The sequence below is a fragment of the Andrena cerasifolii genome, chromosome 6 (genome assembly GCF_050908995.1).
Source record: "Andrena cerasifolii isolate SP2316 chromosome 6, iyAndCera1_principal, whole genome shotgun sequence".
Lineage (NCBI taxonomy): Eukaryota > Metazoa > Arthropoda > Insecta > Hymenoptera > Andrenidae > Andrena > Andrena cerasifolii.
In genome coordinates this window covers 15,739,007-15,761,797 of record NC_135123.1, presented here as the reverse complement: position 1 = coordinate 15,761,797, position 22,791 = coordinate 15,739,007, and the positions used below count along the sequence as shown (strand labels likewise).

General features: G+C 38.6%; 1 protein-coding gene across 3 annotated transcripts in view; it reads left to right on the top strand.

The window, feature by feature from the left end:
- LOC143370438 (opioid-binding protein/cell adhesion molecule) overlaps positions 1–22,791 on the top strand; it is a 288,077-nt gene that overhangs the window by 209,890 nt on the left and 55,396 nt on the right. For all 3 annotated transcript variants that reach the window (XM_076815570.1, XM_076815571.1, XM_076815569.1), the window contains one exon: positions 17,692–17,853. In XM_076815570.1, the coding sequence (XP_076671685.1) occupies positions 17,775–17,853 (79 nt within the window). In that variant the 5' untranslated portion in view covers positions 17,692–17,774. The remainder of the gene's footprint in view (positions 1–17,691; positions 17,854–22,791) is intronic.

The following is a 22,791-nucleotide window of genomic DNA, read 5'->3' as shown; positions in this document are numbered from 1 at the left end:
GAGGAAAGGAGTTTGGCCTCGTTGCCAGCGAAAGAACGGTTCCGCTCCCTCGATACCTTCCAGCTAAACTGGAGGAAGGTTTAACTTATCGCAGTGCTAGGCGCGCGGCAGATTAAACTATAAAAAGGCAACGCGAGGTTTAATCATAATAATTTCAATTACCCAGAAACAAGGCGAGATAATGGCGGCAAGTGAGCCGAGTAAAAGGAGACGTCGGAGGAAACGAAGCTGAAGGAGGAAGGGTGGCTGTAATTTCGCACCTCTCGGTTCTTTTCTTCTGGAAAATTAGTTTAAAAGAACGCGGCATATTTATACACCTCCAGTAGCTCGCTTGTCATCCGAGCTAAATCTTATTTCAACCCTTAAATTCTAGCACAGGGAGAGTCTTTTTAGTTCAGGATGGAACAAACTTTCTTTACAGAAATGTCTCCTCGGTGCACCAGTCGATGCTTCTTAGTCACACAAAACGCTATACAGGGTGGGCTAAATAAACTGTTATGCTGTTTTCTCCGAAAGTACTGCAAAGATCGATTTAAATTATTTTTACATTAAATGGGACAGAGGAGTTGATCATTTCGCTCAATTACTCTAGAATTAATTATTCTTTTAAAGAAACTTGTGTAGAGCTTGGAGGAAAAGTGTGCTCGTGTGTAGAAAAGCGTACCGCGGGGGAGTTTTCTAACGCTCTGCAGTTTATGTTGCTGCGTGGCAATTCCATTTATCGCTAATTACCTGAACGCACAGTTGCCGTGGACATCAGTGAAACCTCGTAGAATAATTCTCATGATCACCGACACGAAATTATCCGGGCAAAAGCTATTCCAGTGAAACGAAACACGCGTGGCAGAGGGAGCAGGCGCGGACGGGAACCGTGGCGGTTTCATTTCGCAAAGACACCTCAGTCGCTTGCGGTTTCTTGTTTCAGAGTGAACAGATGCGATATTTAAATGCTAAGCAGGCTCGTGAACTACCCTCTCGCCGACTTCTTGACTCCTCTCGTGAACCGAATAAGCTCGGAATACATTTCGAGGTTATCTACACTCCCTCTCGCGCCCGATACCTCACCATTCTTAAATGTCACGCTTTTCAGATAAAATTTGCAGAAGCCTGCTGGGGAAAAAAGAATATAAGTTAGTATAGCTTCTCTCGCTAACCATAGGCATATTCCTCAGTGGTCGCCCGCAGAAACTTTTATTTGCCATTTTTGTGCGTTCATTTCGAAAATGGCACTTTGAACATGGCGCTTCTTAGAGCGCCCCTTTTTCTGTTGAATTTTCTCTATCCTCCGGACTCAGATATTATTGGTATCCATTTATTACTTTTGCCATTTGCGTGTTGCGATTAAACACACAAACGTATGACGAGGGGAACTTGATTCTGTAAAAAGATATTTCTGATTTGATCTCTTCGGCTGTTGATTAACCCTCGCTAGGGGGTGTCAGGTCTATTTTGACCCAATCTGAATATTCAACTATGTGCTAATTATTATTAGTATTGGTTCTCGAAGGGGATAAAGATTTTCAATCGTATCAAGATCAGAGCTTAATGTAACAGCTTATTGTGACGTGTGCACCAATTAAACTATAGGTTGAAATGAAACCTGACTCCAATATGCAATCAAGTTCTCCGCTGTCGAAGTGTTAATACGGAGCCATTTGATTGATGCGCGTAATGGGGCACTTGGCAGAGGTAATTAATGATTATTGTGAAGTCCTTCGAATTACTAAGCAGAGTTTGCATTTCGATTGAAATGCGTTTAGGAAGAACAGCACTTGTGATTTGTACGATACTCTACTGAGCATCAATAAATTACAGCTTTAATTAAAGTCGGTCGTACAATTGATAGGTAATATCGATACACTTTCTTGTTCAAGAGTTGCAGTAGCAACTCACTGTGAAAGCGATTAACAAAGACACCTGCGACTGATTATTGTGCATATACAAATTACTTAAAAAAATTGTGTCCATGATGAAAAATAACTGAGTAGTCCCTCGTGTGTAGAGTTTTCCTATTAACAAACTCTTGTGTCTCGTTTATGCAAATGCACGCTGCACCTACATTTTTAATCCTCAAATGTTTCCTTCTAAAAAAGTTGAAAGTGGGACGCTGGAAACTCGATTATTAGTCGTTGCTAATTTTTAAAATTCTTGTAAAATGTTATTAAGGCGAGAAAGTATATACAAACAGTTTTAATTTACTTCATGTCGTTACAGGAATTTCCTTGCTATTTGAGTAACAGTCTCCAGTGGAGAATAAAAAGTTTCTCTTAAAAGTAGGAGAATGTCCGTTGTCCGTTGCGAAGAAGCCTTGCGATGTCTCGAATGAAATTAAACGCGACTTCTTCCAGCGTTAAACTTACGCAGTCAGGGGCGTTTAATTTGAATAAATGTGCACGGGAGAATAAATAGGCGAACCAATCGGGTGATAGTGATATATATATATATATATATATATATATATATATATATATATATATATTGCATTGGTTCTGCTTCCTCCGCTTCGCGCGGGCGAATAGACAAACATTCCGCAGAATAAATATGCTTCGCAGCTACGCACAGAAAAATTGCACAAAAGTTCAGTACTGTGATAGTGGTTGGAGGCCTCCTCCCGTAACGGAACGCGTAAATGTGACTTCTCAGAGAAGTTTCTTTTCATAGGAGAAAGAAATACGAGGGTGGAAGGTATCCCGATAATGGATTTGAAGGGCCACATGATGCTTTCATGAATTTCGAAGTGTAACCCTCGTGGGGTGATAAGAGAGTCATGAGACTACGTACTCCCAGAAGTAGCAACCCTTCGAGGTGAAGTTCAAACCTATAGGCGTGATAAGGGGGCCGCTGAAAGGGTACATATGGTACAGAGATAACACGCAACATTTTCTCCTCGCGATTACTTTCCAGAACGTCCGCGTCCCCTCGGTGAAAAGGAATGCAGGTTCGAATGCCCGGAAAAGGAATATCCCATATTTCTATTCCGGCGTCGATGAAAATTGAACCCATTGACACGGGTTACTGTTCGAATTCGAGGAATCGCGATAAACACCTTGTCAAAGTGAGACAAGTCGGTACAAAAAGTATATCGAATGACTGGCTCCTTCTCGTGAACAGTTTGGTAGCAGCACTTCTAAATTGATATAAGATTAAACGCGTGATAAAGCAGTAACACGCTGCTATGAAAAATGGCCCATTAATGGCAGCGGTAAAAGAGTGCATAAACCGTGCACGCGCGTACAGTTGTTCACTTCTGCACAGACAAATGCAATCGTTTCGTGTTTGTTCAATATTTAAAACGTTAAAACAAGCAAACCATGTGTGTAACACAATCGGCGTTTGTTTTCGTAAAAACTGACTGAAGTAAACAAAAAACAATTCCACGCCACAGGAGACCTGTGTTTGATTACAATCTATTTAATGCTATTCCACATGCGCATTTAAATAAACGACTGTCTAAAAAAATAAAAATGAAAAAGTATCTTCGTATTAAATTTGTAATATTTTTTTTTTATTAAGTTTGCTTTTATTTCGCATCTTCGTTGAATCCTAAATGAAAAATAAAATACTGGTCGGAGAAATTTTCATGTGTGCTAAGGGTGTTTGAAAATACTTTTAGCAATTTTTGCAATATTCTTTGATGCGTCAGAGGCATTTTCGGCCCGACAATAATAATTAATTATTCATGTAACTAACAGCATCGCGGTAAGATTTGTAGAATTGCACCTTGTTTATATTCATCGACCCATCAAGCCTCCCTTTTCGCAGTCGTCGCTATTTACGTTCGCGTTTACTTCCGGCTGCGTAAAGGCCAGCGGCTTGTGTCGCGTATACCCCGTCTTAAAATTATAATTATGAATATTCAATTTTGCCCGGAATAATTCTGGGAACTTGGGGGGCGGTCATTAAAGATGCAACGAAATGCTAAGCGTTGCAAAATAGACGCCCGTCTTTCTCACCCCCACCTTACGAATCGTTTGCCCGTTAATGCGGCCGTGCCTCCTATACGAAAGAGGTGAAGGGAATTTATTTACATCACAATTGATACCTCGTGCTGCTCATTTAAGTCCCTTAATGCGGAAATTCCTCCACGTACACACATGTACATACACACTTACCAACAGAAGCGAAGAGACAAAGCAGTTACTCAGAAATTATTTAATACATGTAATATAACGTTTCTTCATTTGCATACACATGTAAATGTATAAGCGAAATACAAAAGAAATGCTTCAGAAATGATTGATTACTTATTTCCCTTATAGGCGGTACTGTGACGAAATTAGTGCACCTATCAAGATCAGAATTCATTTAGAAGGTACACCGATTTATCCAGGGTGTTTCAAACTAAGTGGAGATACCTTCGTGTTACAATTTACCACAGAAAGATAATGAGAAAAAATCGTACGAACATTTGTCCTGATTACATTTTTAGGCTACAAGGTCTTTTTGCTTTCTTAGCTCTCGTTATAAACCGAGTTAATGTAACACTTTCACAGAAGGGTGTCTTCAAAGAAATGCTTAAATATTACCTACCATAAATAGCTTAATGGCAAATGATTTAAAGCCCGACAATAATTCGACGAAAATGAACAATTTCGGATTATAAATCAAATCCTACAATAAGCCAGGAAAGTATAGTACGAGTCGTGCGTCTCCTGTACACACTGTAACCAATTATGTCCCGACCAATGTCGCGGCCAATAGAGAATTAATTTCGTTTACCCTTTCAGGATTGTTAAGCTCGAACAACACGCCGCGGCGATTGTATTCTTCGGTTACCAGGGCGTGCTATGTATCATTCGGGGCGAAATTAAATACAATTGTGTCACCGCGGCCAGCCACGTTTCTATTTCAACCTGCCTTTCGCCTTTTATGCGACCCAATGTATAAATCACCTCTTTTTAGTCGCGCCACCCCTCAGGGTATAGTACTGCCGTCTAATGCGTTCAATGCGCGCCCACAATACCATTCGATATAGCAAAACGTAACTGTTACAATATGGTTGGGGGCATGGCACGTGATAATAAGGTCAGCAGGTCGATTTCTAGGTCATCTTGCTGAACTGTAACAGTTTCGTGGGAAAAATAACGTCAATTGAGGTCCGTTTAGTGACCGTCAATCGTGTATCTTCTCTGCCAGAGGCAGGATTGATAATCATGTGTGTGACTTTGTGGTGGGACAACTCCCAGTTGTCTCAGAGCCACGTGTGAAAAGATCTGAAGATTATCAGTTCCAAGTATTTAAGGGGTTATACCTGGTCAGGCGGCCGAAAAGAGGTGAATGTTTGTGAATTTTTTTTTAAAAAGCGGAAGCATGTATTTTTACAGAACTTTTTGCACTTAAAAGAGCAACATATAAAGAACATTTGGTAATTTTTTCGTAGAAAAATATTTAGGTTTATAATAAAGTAGCAATCGATATCCAAGAAGCCTTTTTAAAAATTTGCTTTTGCCGTGAGCACTGCCATTCGGAAGCAGATTAACTAAAATCAAAAAACAAAAAAGATTTCGTTAGTATATTAATGTATCCTGTGATGAACGAAGGGAATTTGCGAAGTATTAATTTAAAACAAAATAGCGGCTATTTAAAGTTGAAATCCTGATTTTTTCGTGCAAAATTCAGGAATCTAAATAATTCGAAAAATCAAATATTCAGGGTGTCACAATTAGTACTAACTGAAACATGGATTATCTAATTGTACCTAAGTATGATACAATTTCAATAACTTTGAATAATTGTTTAATTATTTATATTACTCGAGAATGATAAGAAAGTATTAATCCTATTGCTAAATTAAATGAAAGATGATGACCCAACTGCAGAATCATCAGCGAAATTACCATTCAGAAACACAAATCCAAGGAGCAGTAGTAAACCTGTACATAAAATAAGGACGGCTCGAATTCAAGATCCTCGCTTTTAGATCGCGATAACTTTAATTTAACAGCTAAATAGAGGTCGGCAACGTTTATGTATCCACAGAGAGTACGATTTCTCTCGATTTTGAGATGAAATTCAGCTTGAATGGCCCAGCCGCGTGAACTTGAGGTGATTCCGTGAAATTGCTCCGGTTTGAAAGCCTATTTGGTGTTCAATCGATAGGAAATACCTTCGAGCGATTCTTTACTGGCTTCTCGTACCTTCAATGTTACTATCACTAATTTTTGCTTTCCATTTGCGTTACTCTACGATACGCTCATTTCGTGTTCTGTGCATTAGTATTATGCTTATGCGATATGGTTATTTTTAGTTTGGTCGAACAAACTCGAGTTTGTTTACTAAATGAATCAAATCAGATGCATGACTGCCACGATATTGTTGCCACGAAATATCATCTTTCGCGCGAAACTCGTAACCGCAACAGCAACAAAAGCGAACACTTGTCTAACTAGTATTCATTCCCCCTTTAGTATAAACGCTTTGTGCCGTAATTATCGAAATTGTAAATGTCAGACGAATTTATTAATATCCATTAACTGTTTCGCTCCATCTGCATTGCACGAGTTTTGGGGAATATTTGCTCAGGATATTAAATTCCTGAATCAAATAAAAGTAGATGATTTCAAAATTTTCAACAGTCGTATAAATCGTTATAATACTTATTCTCGTCGAGGCTTATTTCATTACATTTCATACATTGCATTATTACTTTTGGCAAAAGTAATTGCAGAATAACCACGAACTGTTAAACGAAATTGTATAAAAGCTAAAAAAATATTCGAATAAAATATTTTGCGTAGATCAATAGTCTATTGCACCTTTGCATTGCCAAATACTATTAGAAGCTTCAGTTATTATGTACTTGTTAACATTTACGTACTCTTTCATTGCAAATATAAGAGATCGCTATTTCTGGACACACTTTTTATGCTACACTATCGATTAATTCGTCTTCACGTGCGAATATATTCCATTGTCGAAGAAGGGTAATATAAAGTTATTCAGGGAGGATGTCGCGCGTCGACCACGATCCCTTATGTATTACCCGTTTCATTCAAATGGTATACGTGACGTCGCTCGGACAGCTATAAAAAACGAATAAAGATATTTCAGCGTGACTCATGAATCACTGAAATCTTACGGAGCATCTCCGTGAGACGATCCATGGACGAAACATCGTTGTAAAAGAGTTTCCTCTGGCAATCACGAGTTTCAATCAGATGTCCAAATCCACTGTGCATTAATCTTCCAGCATTGGGACATACATATAGAAACAACCACTGAGAATTCAACACCTTCAGTTTTTGTGTCAAAGTAATCTTATCCAGTGCATATTCCGTAGATCTGAGTTTCTATGATTTTCATAGAAATTTTTTGTCAACCCTTTGCATTCCCATTGCCCCAAAGTTTAAACAAAAATTATGCACCGACTTTATTAAAGTTTCTAAGAATTTAAGAATTTGTAATATGTATCTAGTATTAAATTAACTTTGAGGGGTGGTTTCACCCCCTAAACACGGAAAGGGGCGAAAATAAAAGACACCAATTTCTTATTTTTCGGTTCTCTAACACATATCCAAAAACCAAAGCAATCGGAGGCGGACACCGCCTATTCTCACAAACTTTGAGGGGTGGTTTCACCCCCTAAACATGCAAATGGGCCAAAATACAAATACCCCTACCTATTTCTTATTTTTCGGTTCTCTAACATATCCAAAAACCAAAGCAATCAGAGGAAGACACCTAAAAACCTCTCCTTGTGTGAAATTACTTTACTACATTATTTCCTTTTACAAGATTCTATATTTGCTCGATCAACGCGCGAACAAGTTGGAACACATAAGAATAATTTCACAAGAGGAGGGAAGAGCTGAATGGAATAATATTTTATAAAGGTTATCACTTTGAGGGAACTCCTGAATCATGTTGGCCATGATAGTACAAAGAAACTTCCAAAGATTCACTAACAACGAATATATTATTATTAAGGATGATCAAATGTGTGGTTTACCCTCTGTGAGTAGTCGAACCTTACCTTGTCTCAAACTCATCAGTCACCATACATTAAAATCTCGCATTTTTCATACCGGATTACCACCCTTCCTCTCGAGACCAATAGAAGATTTCACCGCGATTCATAAATCACGTAACCACCCTGAAAAAAGCGTTTCCATGAAACGTGCGTCGGATAGTAATGAATTTGGGACGACTGGGATATAAATACTCGATTGCTGTTCACTTTGAATTACAGCCCAGCGTTGTTACAAATTATCGTCTATTAATCATTTTGTGTTTATTCTGGGAACTTTGCAAACCATTTGCAACGTGCACACCGTATTAGTAAATTTGCAAGATGCAGCTTCGATGGTTTTAACGACTCATAGCTTGGAAATTTAAGGAAACTGGGAAGTCAGCGTATTATTGCGCCAAAACTTAAGGCCGTCAGAATGTTAGAATAAATACATTACGGTGCAAAAGGGGAGCACAACCTAACCCAGGAGACCAATGTCTCTCAATGTAATTATGCAGTGACCCACAAATTTGTTCGAGTAGTAATAGTACAACCCCTCGCCTAGATGATGTAGGTAATTTTATACTTTATATTGGAATAAAAAGGACTTGGATAATAGTTGGGCAGGGAACCCTGAAGTGGCGAATATAAGAGCAAAGAAGCAACGTAACAATTTTCATAATTAATCATTCTTTTGCATTCCTGTAAATAAACCTGCGAATGGCTGCACCGAAATTTCAATGGACGATATATAATCCATATTATTGACACGTGAAAAAATATAATTTAATACGTTTACTGTGTTTAATTTATTTACACTTCTTACGCTTCATCTCGTTGCATGCTCACTAAAGCACTGCCGGTAATTTACGTTGTATCTAACCTGCCGAAGGCGAGTATACGTGACTTTATTCACAACGGTTTCGACGAAGAACGTTTTATCGGCATCTATAAATTGTTCCTATTCTTTGAGCTCCTCCCGAATATAAATATCAAGGAGAAAGATATTATCGACGGAGCTTCGGTTAAGCAGAACTGAAATCGAGTCGGATGATGCACGGCTTCTCTATTATTCTTGAAATGTTTGTACGGTAGAACGTCCATTGTCCGTATAATCTCCTATCCTAACGTTTTACTATTCGAACGCTCTGCTTTACGAGCAGAGCATGTCTTTGCATTGTATCTTTTCTAAAAAATCTTTCCAGTAACGTTGAAATTAACTGGAATAACAGTGACTCAACATGAAATATGAAATATGCTTATAGTACCACTTATAGAAATAAAACACGTGACAATGTAAGTCAATTATAAATTTAAACATTATTATACGTTTATAAATCGAGTGTAGTTGCACTTTTAATATCCTATATTTTTAGTTACGCGTATTAAGCAAACATTAATAAGTACAATTCTTATTAAAAGTATGCGGTCATTTACTGGGCTTCTACACGTTTTGCATTTTATAATTGTTTTGTTTTAAATTACGATAAGAATAAGTAATTATTTTTATGGAAATTTCAAGAAAAATAAATTTAAATGCAATTTCAACAGTTGTTTTGTTGTTATGCATAAATATATTCAAGTATTAATCTCAAAGGTACATAGATTCCACAATTCGGTTATTCACTGGTTGGTTTACCCACTTTACCCTAATGAGATTTAGAGTTAAGAAAACGAAGTGCTAGTATTAAATCTTAGAGTAGAACTTTGTAGTAAGAGAAAATATGGAATTGTAATTTTAAAATCGTTAATTCATATAACCTTACGAATCAAGAATTTAGAAAGATTTGAAGAAATATAGCAGAGTGCTTTACTAACAATAATTTCTTTACAAACAGTCCATAGAAAATATATCCATAATATCAGTGTAAATTTTATATTCAACTTCATAGTGCGAACAGTACTGGGGAAAAGTAAACTCAGCGTGCAAGTTAAGCTACCCTTTTGCTACCAACTTAAAACAATGAATATTGATCATGACAGAAGAATCTAGCCTAGAATTGGGGCATTCCAGTCGAATCAAACATCTTCATTCACCATTTCATTAAAATGGTAAAGTACTTAGTTATCGGAACTTTCGAATTTAATTCTAATTGACCCCAATCTCGAGGCATTTGTTTCTAACAAAAATTGATAAAGGGTAAAAAAGACGTGTCTGCCTTGTGAAAACGAGACTAATGAACGTTTTTACCGTCATTTTTTCCCAGCCACTAAAAACTTCCCTTTGCTTGATCGCGACCAAGCACTTCAAACGCAATTATCCATCTTAGCTCCGGAAAGTTTTGATCTTGGCTTGCAAGAATCCCGAAACAAATTCCCTCCGACATAAAAGCATCAACGTTTTCAGCTTCATCATTCCCCTTCTATAGGATCTCTTTCCTAAGCCCAGCAGGATTTCAGCCTTCTAGCTGGCGAGGCTACGTGGATATAAAATCTTAAACTTCAGATTAAAGATTTTCAGCTGTTCCTCCGTGAAAATCGATATCGTCCCTTTAATCGAAAATGGGAATACAGGATTTACTTTGTGTTCTACTATGAATCTTTATCGCCAAGATAATTGCAAAATAAATAAAATCCTACAGTGTGCTCCTTCCCTAGAGTTATGCAATATTTAATTGAATCTCTTTCAGCGTGATTATTTCTCCAATTTCCAAAGACCTAAGAGATTCAACCACAGACACACCAATTTCACCTGCTCACTCATAATTTACCCATAATCACGTGTCAAATTATCTGCAACGTCACTTCGAACAGCCAAGTAGACGAATTTTAATATACTTCAATGTTCACTACCACGTGTTACATTTCCATCACTCCCATTTCTCGTGACAGATCAACGTCACGTACACGTAACACCAACGATTCTGCATTTTATGGATAAAACAAAGGAGGCCCATATTTCTAGAATATTGATATCAGATAGCCAAGGGAACAGTCAGTACACCAACATGGTCTCTTTATTCCATCCCCTGTGTACCTCATTAAAAGTGTGCACTAGGTTAAACAAAACTACTGAGATTGTAGCTCGATCTATGGCAGGTGGTAAAATCCTTGGATACGTGATTACGCGAAAGAAAGGTCTCGTGGCTGCGCGTTCAGTGGGGGTTAAGGTGCACGTCCCTCTTCCAATGTAATCCTCATCTTTCAAACACGACGCTGTCCGGCGAGGTAAACAAGGGTGAAGAAGCAACAGCAACGGTACACGGGCGCGCGAACTTGAACATCATTATGCAAAGTTCATTAAAAGCTATTCTCTACCGCGGCTGGATTCCGCGGTGAACCGGTCCCCTTCGGTTCCACCGCAAGAGAAGTAACCTTCTAGCCGCGGCATTAAACTTATCCAACTTCATCCCGTGCCCTATTGCCGTCGTTTCTTCCCGCGGCCTTTATCCCGCCTCCCACCGCCGGAGTTAAAAAGTTCCGGCAGCTTTATCTATCTGACCTCTAGTTGTTCTTCCTCGGTTCATACTCTTCTGTTTTGCTTCCCTCTTTGCCTCATTTTTCTTCCCCCCTTCCCCCCTGCTCCTCCAATCTTCTAGCCGCGCATTCCCTCCTTTCTGCCCCTTTTTTCCCCCTTGACCAACTCTTTCTTGCCTCTTCTTTTCTTCTACGGTTAACGGCGGTGGCGCGCGATTTAACCGATCTCATCGACGAGACTGCTGGACCAGGGTGAATCCGGGAACGTTTAATTAAGGTTGCCAGGAAGCTGAGGCATCGCTTCGTGGTCAGGATCCTCTTTTTTTTTTGTTGAAGGTCTTATGGTGCTTCTGATTCGTTCGAGGGGATTTTGGATAGGTTTGAAATCTAATTGCAGGGATTCCTTGGCGTGGATATACTCCGTAGAGTAGAGCTAGTATTTATGTAGGTACGTACAGAGTTGGGCTTTAACTGTATAAAAAATTTTTTCAAAGCGGATCGTATAAAAGTTACTTTAACTTTAGATTATTCGACGAATAAAGGTAATCTCTTTATTCGTTAACTCGGGTTAACTTTATTCTACATATGGCGACTAATTTTTTAACTTTTATTCATAATTTGAAATTTTATTTAAATTAAATTTAATTTAATTTAAATTGCCTAAGAGTATCTGGTCAGCCTTTTAGAGAAACATATCCTCAGACGTTGTAATTTCAGTACCATCGGATTTGACTAATCCCTTTTAGAATGAAAGGTTCCCTAATATATTGAGCTGTGTAGATACTGAAAAGTAGACGCAGTTTTCAATTACACGAGAAAAGAAATTGTGTTTTTAATAGTGCTTTCCATTGCTTAATCGAAGGTATGGCTCATGCAGAAAATTTTCTATCATCGATCGGGAATGTTGATTCATTATAAAAGTTTGTGAATAGGGAAGCAGACGTTGATTAAAAAACAGTTTCTGCTAATTTCATTCGAGTAGAAAGTTTCATGTCGGAGTACATAATTAACTACCGAACGAGCCACGTACTTCGAACCGTCTTCGATCCCAAAGTTCCTCGAGTATAACCTTCTAAATAACAAAGTTAGGTTGCTGTCGATTCAATATTCAGATTGCTAATAACAACTTTGCTATACGTAGAAATGAGTATAAAAGAACTTGGGCGATAATATCAAAAAATATAATTCCACTATCGCTTATAAGTCTCCTTTAACGATACTGCCCCATAATGATAATGATCCTACATACATCGATAACCACTGTTGCATTTATATAGACATATTAATGCATAATAATATATTGAGTAAATAACACAGTAAAACATTTCATAATAATGTAATATTATATGAATATTTTAGCATTATTATTAACTTACTTATACAAAGCGCTACCAAATAATGAAATAAAACGCGGCATGCAAATTCCATATGACAAAAACCTCGGAAAATCCTCATCGGTATTGCAATCTAAGACTTTGTTGTTAAAATATGAGTTATTAAAAATTTCACTTCTAACTTCTGGTGCTTAACCCCAGTACCTACAACTCTCAAATCTTTTACGACCCAATTGTGTCCTAATTTCTTTGAGAACACATTTAACTTTGAGAAAAATATAAAATATATTTTAAGAAATATGTTAAATATATATCTAAACTGAAGGACGTATTAGGATTAAAAGTCAAGCGATTAAAAAAAATCTAAACTAATATCTGAAGTTATCTCTGTTTTCACAAATAATGCAACGGGAAAGAGAGTTGTAAATACTAAACGAGAAATATTCTTCCTACATTTCTTTTAATGGCTTTACATTTCTACATTCAAAGAGTTTACTAACGTGCACTATCGCATTTAATTCCAACTTACATTCTTTGGTAAGTTGAATGCAGCGGCGGCTTTATGCCCGTGTCAACCGCGTGTCGCAACAAATAGGATTTCTAACAAAGCTCGTGGGACCTTTTGGTAACGGCGACATTATAAAAAGTAACTGTGGCGAGCAATTAACGCGATCGCGTTAAGCTGCACATAATTAACCGCGCGGTGTACGTTCTCCTCTTCAACGAAAACAGTAATATAAACCGCTTCCATTGTACGTAGTACAATAACCTTGTTCCCCGTGGAACTTATTGCTATAAAAAGGGCAAACGATGAGTGCAAGTGTGAAAGCAAACGGGAATCAAGCTGCGAAGAGATTGTCACGATTTTTCTGTTGCAATTAAAAATGAAACGAGTAGGTACATCGGAATTGCATTGTATAATATTGACCATTAACGATGAGCCTGAAGTCGTACGTGATTAAAGTTATTCTCATAGCGGACTAGGATAATTATATTCCGTTACTTCGATGAACGCTAAATTCCACTGGGTAAAATGGAGCACCAGGTACTCTTAGCATAAATAAATTGACTGTAATAAATGAGGGGGAAATTAAACAGAATAATGGCACGTAGTGGGTCGTGTCTAATCATACGGTATATGAATATGATCCGCGCTAGACACTCTACAATAATTCCATAATTTAAATGACGGATCGGCGTGAATTGATCTACTCGGAAAGCAGCGATTAATACTTAAACGAACTGTGATAAAATTATGACGAAGCTAGCAGGAATGAATCAAACTTGCATTTACGACATTTTCAAGTGCAATTTCTTTCCTAGTTTAAACGAAGATAAGTCGTTATAATTTTATAGTTTTATATGCAGGGGAGAACGGGGACAAACGTAACGGCGTCATGAATGTAACACGCCTTCTCCCGCCTTCCACAAAAGTTTTCAAAACGCTTGCTTTACACAGTTACATGCGTATATTGTCTCTTTTATTGTACTGAGTGACGCTGAGCAGTAACACGAATCGCATACCCTGGGCAAGCTACACTTGTTATTTAGATCATTCAGGTATGTTTCTCCTATTTTGGTTTTTTGATAATATTCATAGTTAAACTATAGACATTGATGCAATTATTTGTTAGAGCGTTCTTAGATAATGTCTTTATAAATTACCATTAGCACCCAAAGTGCTTAAGAATTTAATGACAACGTGCCATTGACATTGACACAGTGGGGCAGCTATTTCAGCGACTTTGCAGAATGCAGCGCAAGCCAAACGCAAAGGGAAGCGAAAAACGATGCTAGATACCCAAAGCAAAGTTGAAAGTACGATTTACCTAAGTCCACACATACCGCAGCTTTTCCAGGTATACATTTTTATTGAACAGCCCTCGTACATTGGATTCCAACGCGGAGGTCGAGTGTCACGACACGAACACAGAGAGCGATTCCATTGATCGGCTGATAAAGGAAATCCGTGCCCGCAAAAGGGCAACGCGGATTGGGGAAATTCGCCGCGGGGGTCGCAAATAAAGTAGCGTGCACGCGGCGCGGGCCAATGGAATAAATACGTGTTAACCGAACCGCAACTTTTATTCAAATAGCACGCAACGTTCCGACGTAAGAAGCCAGTTCGTGATTCGAATACCGGGTTTCGAACGAGCGCCTTTCTAACTTCGCCGGATGAAAGGCTCGAGGGACGACGGGGAAAGGCGAACAAAAAAAAAACACGTATGTAGTTCGTTGCAGACGCGCGATACGTGACGCTCCTCCGCGTTCTCGATTTTCGCGGACATTGATTTCGCTGCGTCGCCGAAATCCAGGACAGATAATGGGCTGAACGCGACAGCCTGTGAATTCCTTGACCGCCCTTACGCCCATGCGCCCTTGAGGATCTGGAAAATGTAATCGGAGAATTTAAAGAAGGAATATCAATGGAATTTTATTTTATACAAGAAGGACGGGATAATTACAATTAGTAGAATGATGTCGTAGGATTGTAGAAAACAGGGGAAAGTTAACAGAAAATTGTTTGTTCACACCCAACACGCACACGTACCGAAAAATTGCATTAGTTATAACCCAATGAGGAACTCAAAAATAATTGCTACACTTTTACATTTCTTTCTTCGCGATACTCCTATTACGCTATAAATGGATATTTTTACTCGCAATTTGTTTTTTATACTCTCAAACTGTGATAGAATAAAGCTACAAAGGGGCAAAATGATACGCGCAATATTTGTTTCCATTTTAATTCCGGAAAATTATGTTTCTTTTCAGCCATCGCACTAGGAAGATCCCTTAAATTCTCCAATTACATTTTCCATTTCCTCCCTCGATGTTCCATTGTGTCGAGAGTAACCAGACTCTAGAGTCACTCTTATTCCATCAGGATGGAGCGAAATAGAATCACATATATGTGCACACATGCTTGACATTTCATTCATACGTTTCCTCTGCCATAAAACTTTGAAAGATTTTAACTGGATATCGAGATACTCGCGGATCTATATTTATACGACATTGTTCCATCATCACGATCAGTGGAATGCGCTTTGAAATTTTAGCCACACATTCCAGAAGCAGCCCTATAATGGACGCGTCCCTTTGAACTTTTCGACTTGTCACGAACCTATTGCATTTCTCTTTCACTCGTCCCGCAGATATCTCCGTTCCTCTCCAACTACCCGCACTGTCTCTGTTCAATTCAAACAATAGCACAGAGCGAACGCGCATGGAACGCGAAGCGTGGGTGTTTGCACCTGAATGGCGCTGGAGGGCCCAATTAATTTCGCGGCAAGTATAGTCGTGCGCCGGTTTATGACGTTATCTGTTTCTCCATCTGCCACGCAAAAGCATTCGCGCAAAGTTCGCAGCCACCCTGGCCAGCCTTTCGAAGGGTGACAGCGAAAATAGAGGCCGCCGACGATTCTTCAATGTATCCGCTATCCTACGGTGTTTAATTATCGTTTAATTAAAATCCGTGCACGCTGCCCGTGGGAAAGTTTCAGAAGTTAATCCCCGCAGAGTCGGCGATACTTTCATATTAGCGAGGCACCGGGCCGTTCCGCGGCCGCTAAAATAAAACGAGTTAATTACATTATGGCACCGGCGTGCTATGGTATTACCCACCCACCCCCGACGCCTACGCAGTTTAACCACCCCGAACACCGTGGACTTGCGATACGGAACGTCAAAGTGGTACCGACCTTTATTGCATTCCGAACTCGACGACGACGCGTGGAAGACGGTACCCCTGGCAGTGCTTAATCAGAGGATTTGTTGGAATTTTACCTAGGGCTCGTGCGTTGTTTCATTGGTATTATTTTCCATTTCTCTAAAAGCAAATTGGGGAATAACCAGGTGGGGTGGTACGGGTGACAGGGTGAGGTGATTAGGGTGGGTACAGGGTGTAACGTGATTCGTGCTAGAAATGCAATATAGGTGGTTCTGTGTGTTTAAATAAATCGGAAATGTGGCACAGGATTCTTTCGTGTACGTGGCTTCGATTTTGAGGGAATCAATTTTGAAGATTCCGGAATGGAATCGGACTTAATTTTACGCACTGAATTACTTATTTTTCTATTGTACACCAAATTGTGCCCCGCCCTATGTGCAAATAAGAAGATAAATACAGGTTTAGTAGAAGTACAGAAAGAGAATAGAAAAATTGTTAATTGTAATGAATATAATAAAATTGTTATTAAGTATGGCTTTCCTTTTTTCCTAAGAATACTTTTTCTGCTTCAAATTCTTCGATTGCGTTACTCCGAAGATTAGCCCCACTGCTCCAGAAACTGTTATTTATCATACACGTGTATTTAAGTAGCAATGAGTAAATATTTCTGGTAAATATTGATGGTTTGTCGAGGGAGGGAAAGGACAAGTTTCCAAGCAGCAGGTATTTAATGGAAAGTTGAACCGCTGCTTTGAGACTTTTTGGAGAATATTGCCACATAAGTTGATCAATTCCCTTCATTCAAACATTCCTTTTATGAACTGCACCACGTACTAATATGAATTGCCTAGAAACATCCCCCTTTTGCCTGTTTTTAAAACAACTGCCTTGAAACTCCCTATATGTACCTGTACAATGTAAACAAAATTCCCAAGGTGAATAATTTCCAAAGAGATCGTTTGTTTGTTGGTAAAACTATCCGAGTCCACTCTTTTCCAAACATGAGATTCTGGTCTTTACTAAAAGATAACGCACTTGTCATTTGCTAAAGATCAGAATCTTATTTCTGCACACACGTTGCAATCATTTTTCTTTCTTCCCCGATCTCAGACACACATTCAACAATCCTACGAATCAGAAGGTAAAAGATTCTCCTCTGATATAGAATTCAGTTTGCTCCGATTTGAACCGTTGCTAATTGCCAGCTAATCACTAATACATTCTCATATTTAATTAATCAATGTTAACGAAGGATTCTAAGTGCGACTTAGAGATAAGTTGAACTGAATGTATTCGTTACACTCGGTCTTGTGTTTCAGATGACAGCGATGTCGAGGCAGCGGTACCCGAACCGCAGCAGCGGGAACAGATAAGGAAGGGAGGAGCCACGCGTCGGGCAATCATGTGTAGTGTCATGTGGCTCCTTCGGCTCCTAACGACTTGCTGCCTCGTTTATCTATCAGCATCCGACTCCCATACAGGTACGTGATCTATATTTTTTTTAATATGGCGAGTGAACTTAGTGTGGTACTTGGTAAAACTACCAAGTGTGCTTTTTACTATAATCACGTAGCGAAATGACCACGTGGATCCAAAGCTTTTGCTGATCCAGGTCTGTACAGAGCCTTAATCAGCTTGTACCCCTAAATTATGCAAAACGCGTTTCTAGGTTCCTTTATATCTTATATCATTATTCTTAAAATATTTTTAAATATAAAATTGACATTTTAGTGCGCTACTTTCTTGTAAACAGGACTTTCTAACGCGTAGGTACACTTGGGCCAACTTATGCAGAAACCTACGAATCCTGAAAATGACAAAAAATTAGTTAAACACAGTACAGCTCCCAAAATTTTGTGATCTTTATTTTGTAAAAAATGACCACCCCATAGAACAACTCTTGTAATATAGAATTATTGAAACTACCAAGCCATAGTTCCATTTTAGGCTGAAAAAACAAAAACTGCAGAAAATTTAGAACAATATTAATTATACCACTCACTATTACATAACCCATTAAAAAGAATTGTAAAACAATAACAGGAAATAAAATATACCCGATGGAAATAAAGCAACTTCTTTTTAACAAATAGAATCTTCAAACTAAATTTACTTAATTTCAGATCAGAGGGTTGGTAGCTTCCTGCATAACTTGGCCCAGTTGCTAATAAGGTTTATGACACCCCCGCGAGCTTCTGTTACAATACTTTGAATTAAGAGATGTTAGTTTCTGCATCGACGTGTGTTTTAGTGTAGAACAGAATTCAGTTTAGATTCTGCTGTCCTTAATAGTAACCGGGCGCAAGTGTTTAAGCTTGTTAGGAATGCAATGCAGGGCACGTCGCGACACTTTTGGGCAAACGAACTGATCAGGACGGAGTTGTTCAGAATTTCGTTAAGAATCCATCAGTGTCGAATTAGAAGAAAAGTTTCCATGCTTCCACTCAGCACTCACTTAATCTTCGTTTAATTATTAGCCATCGCTCGAAAATACACAGCTATCGATTGAATAAGTAGCGCGACACGTACGTGTTCTCGTTTTGTCATCCCGTATGAACCTAGTCGGCGCAACGTGAGTTATAGTAGCGTACATCGACGGCCATAAAGATCCTATCTGAAATTCCGAATCGGTCGGGCTTTAACACGGAAGGCGCGTGACGCGCAGCTGTTGTCGTGTCACGTGCTCTATTGTGCCACTTAAACAAATGGAATTACGATTAGAATTGAGTTGTTAAATTGATACACACCCCTATATCGAATCACACACGTATACTCGCGATACCGTTTCCTACAAATCAATAGCATTTCATCCCCTTTCTGATACAGTACTCGGTATTCTGTACAATTCTCGCATTGTGTAATTACACGCTGAACGAAACTTACAATTAAATGTCTTAGTGAGAAGTTAAGACAAGGAGATTATAATAAAATCAGTATTCAAATGAAAATTTTCGAATATTATAAACAAACGTGATACATTAATTAGAGAATATCTTTGTCCCTGTGTGACTAACGTTTTGAAATTGAAATTCTAACCAATTAATTGTTGTTTTTTTTAAATTTTAATTTTTCCATATCCTCGTTTATCATCTACATACATAGGTATCTGCTTGTATTTATTGTATGCCAATGATTTGGAGAATTATCTACGAGATGATTGATTTACCAATGACATAATCAGAGAGCAGTGTTTAAAGACATAAACGCAATCAGCACAATTGAGAAGACCGAGGATCCTCTATCGATTTGAATTCTGCTTGACAATCGAGCAGCGCGCGAACAAGCTCATTCTCTCATTAATCAGGACCAAATGACGTCGACGACCATAGAGGATCGTATCGAGAGTATCAGATCACTAGAACAGTCACGACAGGAGCTGCTCGAGCACCTAGAAGCGTAGATATGGTAGGATCAGCTATAATAGCGTCGGTCATAGAGCACACTTTGATGAGTAATTCTTGTTTACTATTTACAGTCAATCACATAAGAACGTATCCTCGATATCTTCGAGGGAATCAATCTGAAGTATAAAAACTATAGTAGGTTTTTGTTGAATAGAGGGTTTAAGCGGTTTTTTCATTAGTGATTATAGTTTCACAACGTTCTAGTATGATGTCGACGAATTTATTGGTATACAACACTGATAAAAATAGGTAGTTATGTTGTGTTAATTTTGTGGGATCAGGAACCCCCGAAACATAAAAGAGGGCATGGAATAACCAACACGGGGGAGTCGGCGATAGCCGAGGTGGCTAAGCGGCTGGCCAGCGCGCAATGGAACTGAAGATCGCGGGTTCGAGTCCCGTTTCCGAGGCTCCCTTTTTTCCGTGATCCTACAATTTGAAGTGGTAAATTTTTCGAGGTCAAAAATTGAAACAAGACTTTCTCTTCCTTCACGTTTCAGAAATATCTTCAGAGTAGTCTTTTTCTATAATTCCCTATAATTTTAAATACCATATTTGGTCTGAAACTATAAAAAAACTTTATAGTTACTAAAATTACGATATTGCCATTTCCACTCACTAGGTATCAAAGGACATTCCACTTCTGTCAATGTTCTCTTCGTGTTTCAATGTTAACCCGCAACTTTACTGAGAAATCTGTTAACAAATCTAAGCTGAAACGTATACCTCTGCTTCTTTCTTCATCTCCCTCTCTACCCTACTTTCATCTGTCTCTTAAACTCTTAAAGTTTATAAAGAATTCAAAGGAAAATGCTTTAAGCATCTTGAATATCTCAACGTGAATATATCACTCAGTGTTGCTTTTTTCTGTAAAGTCACCAGAGAATTTAGTACCTATATCACGCGAGTTCTACCCGAAATATTTTATGGAGGGTACCACTTTCCTTTTCTTTGCTGCCTTCGGACACAGCATGGACATAGCATTCACATTCACAAAAATAAAATCCAATCGTAGAAATAAATCAAATTTTCCACATCTTCCCCTGGTTCTTCGCAGTATAATTCGTCAATCGCTGGACGTTTTTATTGTGTTCGACACGGAAGAATGTCCGAAGCTTGAATTTCGGCCTAGCCAACCGAACTTGCTCTTTTCCCACAGAAAAAATACGGCATTACGCGAACAAAGGCGTGAAACGAATGGGCTGCGTTGCGTGACAGTTTTGATTAACTAATGAATTGCGTGAAAACGACACGGCGTGTGTAAAACGGGAGATTGGAGCGGCTCCAATCGGCTCGGTGATCTACTACTGGAGCGCAATGCCACGCGAGGAAGACTCCATTAAACGAACCGCAGAATTAGTTTCCGTGAAATTCAGATAGCGGAGGACTATAAATCCGGGGCATCGCGTTATGTAAATTCGCGCGGCGCAAACGGTAAATGTGACCGTTTCCCTTCTTATTAACTGTGTAATTAGGATGCAAACAGACGCGACATCTCGCTCGAAATTGATTTACACGCGGCAATCTAGCATTTAACGTTCTTGCCTGCTGGCGGGCCTCGCAACTTCCTTAAAAGCCTTCAACGTTTGATTAAGAACGCACTTGAGCTGCTTCGGGGACCAAAGTTAGTGAAAAATAATCTCAATTTTGTTTCTGCCTCGTCTATTTATGGAATTTTTACTTGCAATTAGAAGCGAAATAATTCGAAATATTTTTATTTTGCTATTAATGCGAATGCTCAATTTTAAAGGGAAATATTACTGGAAAGTTACTTTAGTTAAATATATAAATGCACTGATTATGAAAAATTATTTGAACTTAATTTGAACGATAATTTGTTATATTTTTCTATCTACTTTATCACCTTTGAATTTTTAAGGTACATCGAACTAATACCTTTGATCCAAAGAATTATATTTATCTTTCAGTAGAAACCTCAAAAATATTTATTTCCTCCGAGTAGAACGTTGAAGTTTATATTTCTGTGAATCACTCAGAAATTTCGTTTGTAATTCAGTAAACTAGATTTCATACAAAGGCGAAACCTTAATGCGTAATGAGAAAAGTGGTTTACTTCAACCACTCGCAAGCCTCCGATGCGTACTGCAAACTTACGAACTGATTATTTACGACTGTTCCTGTCTTATCAAAAATAATGAATCAGATTCAAGTAATTATACATGAAAAGGTCGAAAACGGACAGGGAAGGAGCCAAAATTTAAAATATCATTACACGATTATTTTTCCTCAGACAAAATAACTTCCATCGAAAACTAACGACCCCTTTAATTTTTAAAAATATAAATAAAATACCAGACCGCGATTACACGAAACAGAGAAACCTCTTTTTTAGCTCGAGGAGATTTCAGCTCTTAATCGGCGATACAATACCGAAAACCGCTTTTGGAATGACAGTACCTATGTGCACTTACATGTATATATCGCCGACACGTCGAAGAACAGGATCTGTGGGTAAAAATCCGTCGTCCCTGGGCCCAGAGTTTTGCAGATAGACGCCGTAACTCATCTGGATCGATTTGATTTACGAAACACGGTGCACCACGCGGGGGAAAAAACAATCTATTAACCGAACTGTGGGATTACTTGCCACGAAATTCAGGTCGCACTGCAATATAGTGCCATTCTGGCTGAACGTGTCAAATCACGCGACGTATTGCCACTTTTTTCAGCAGGCAACTATACCTAGTATAATTAAGCCTGTGGCAATCAACCTGCGTTTAAAATAATAATTATACAATTATTTATTAGCTCACCCATCTTTTAGATACCTCGGGTATCGTTTTGTATATTTTCCAAATAAAAAAAAATCGTAACACCTTTATTTTCCTCACTTCATTCGACCTTCTTTTACAATAAATCGCGTCACGAAGACAACTGTCAGTGGTTTTGACCAAAACATGTAATAAAGTCATTAATAACTCCAGTGTATATTAAAAATAAATTTAGCTTTGACAATGTCAAATTATTAAGGAAGGGTCTGCGAGACTCCACGTC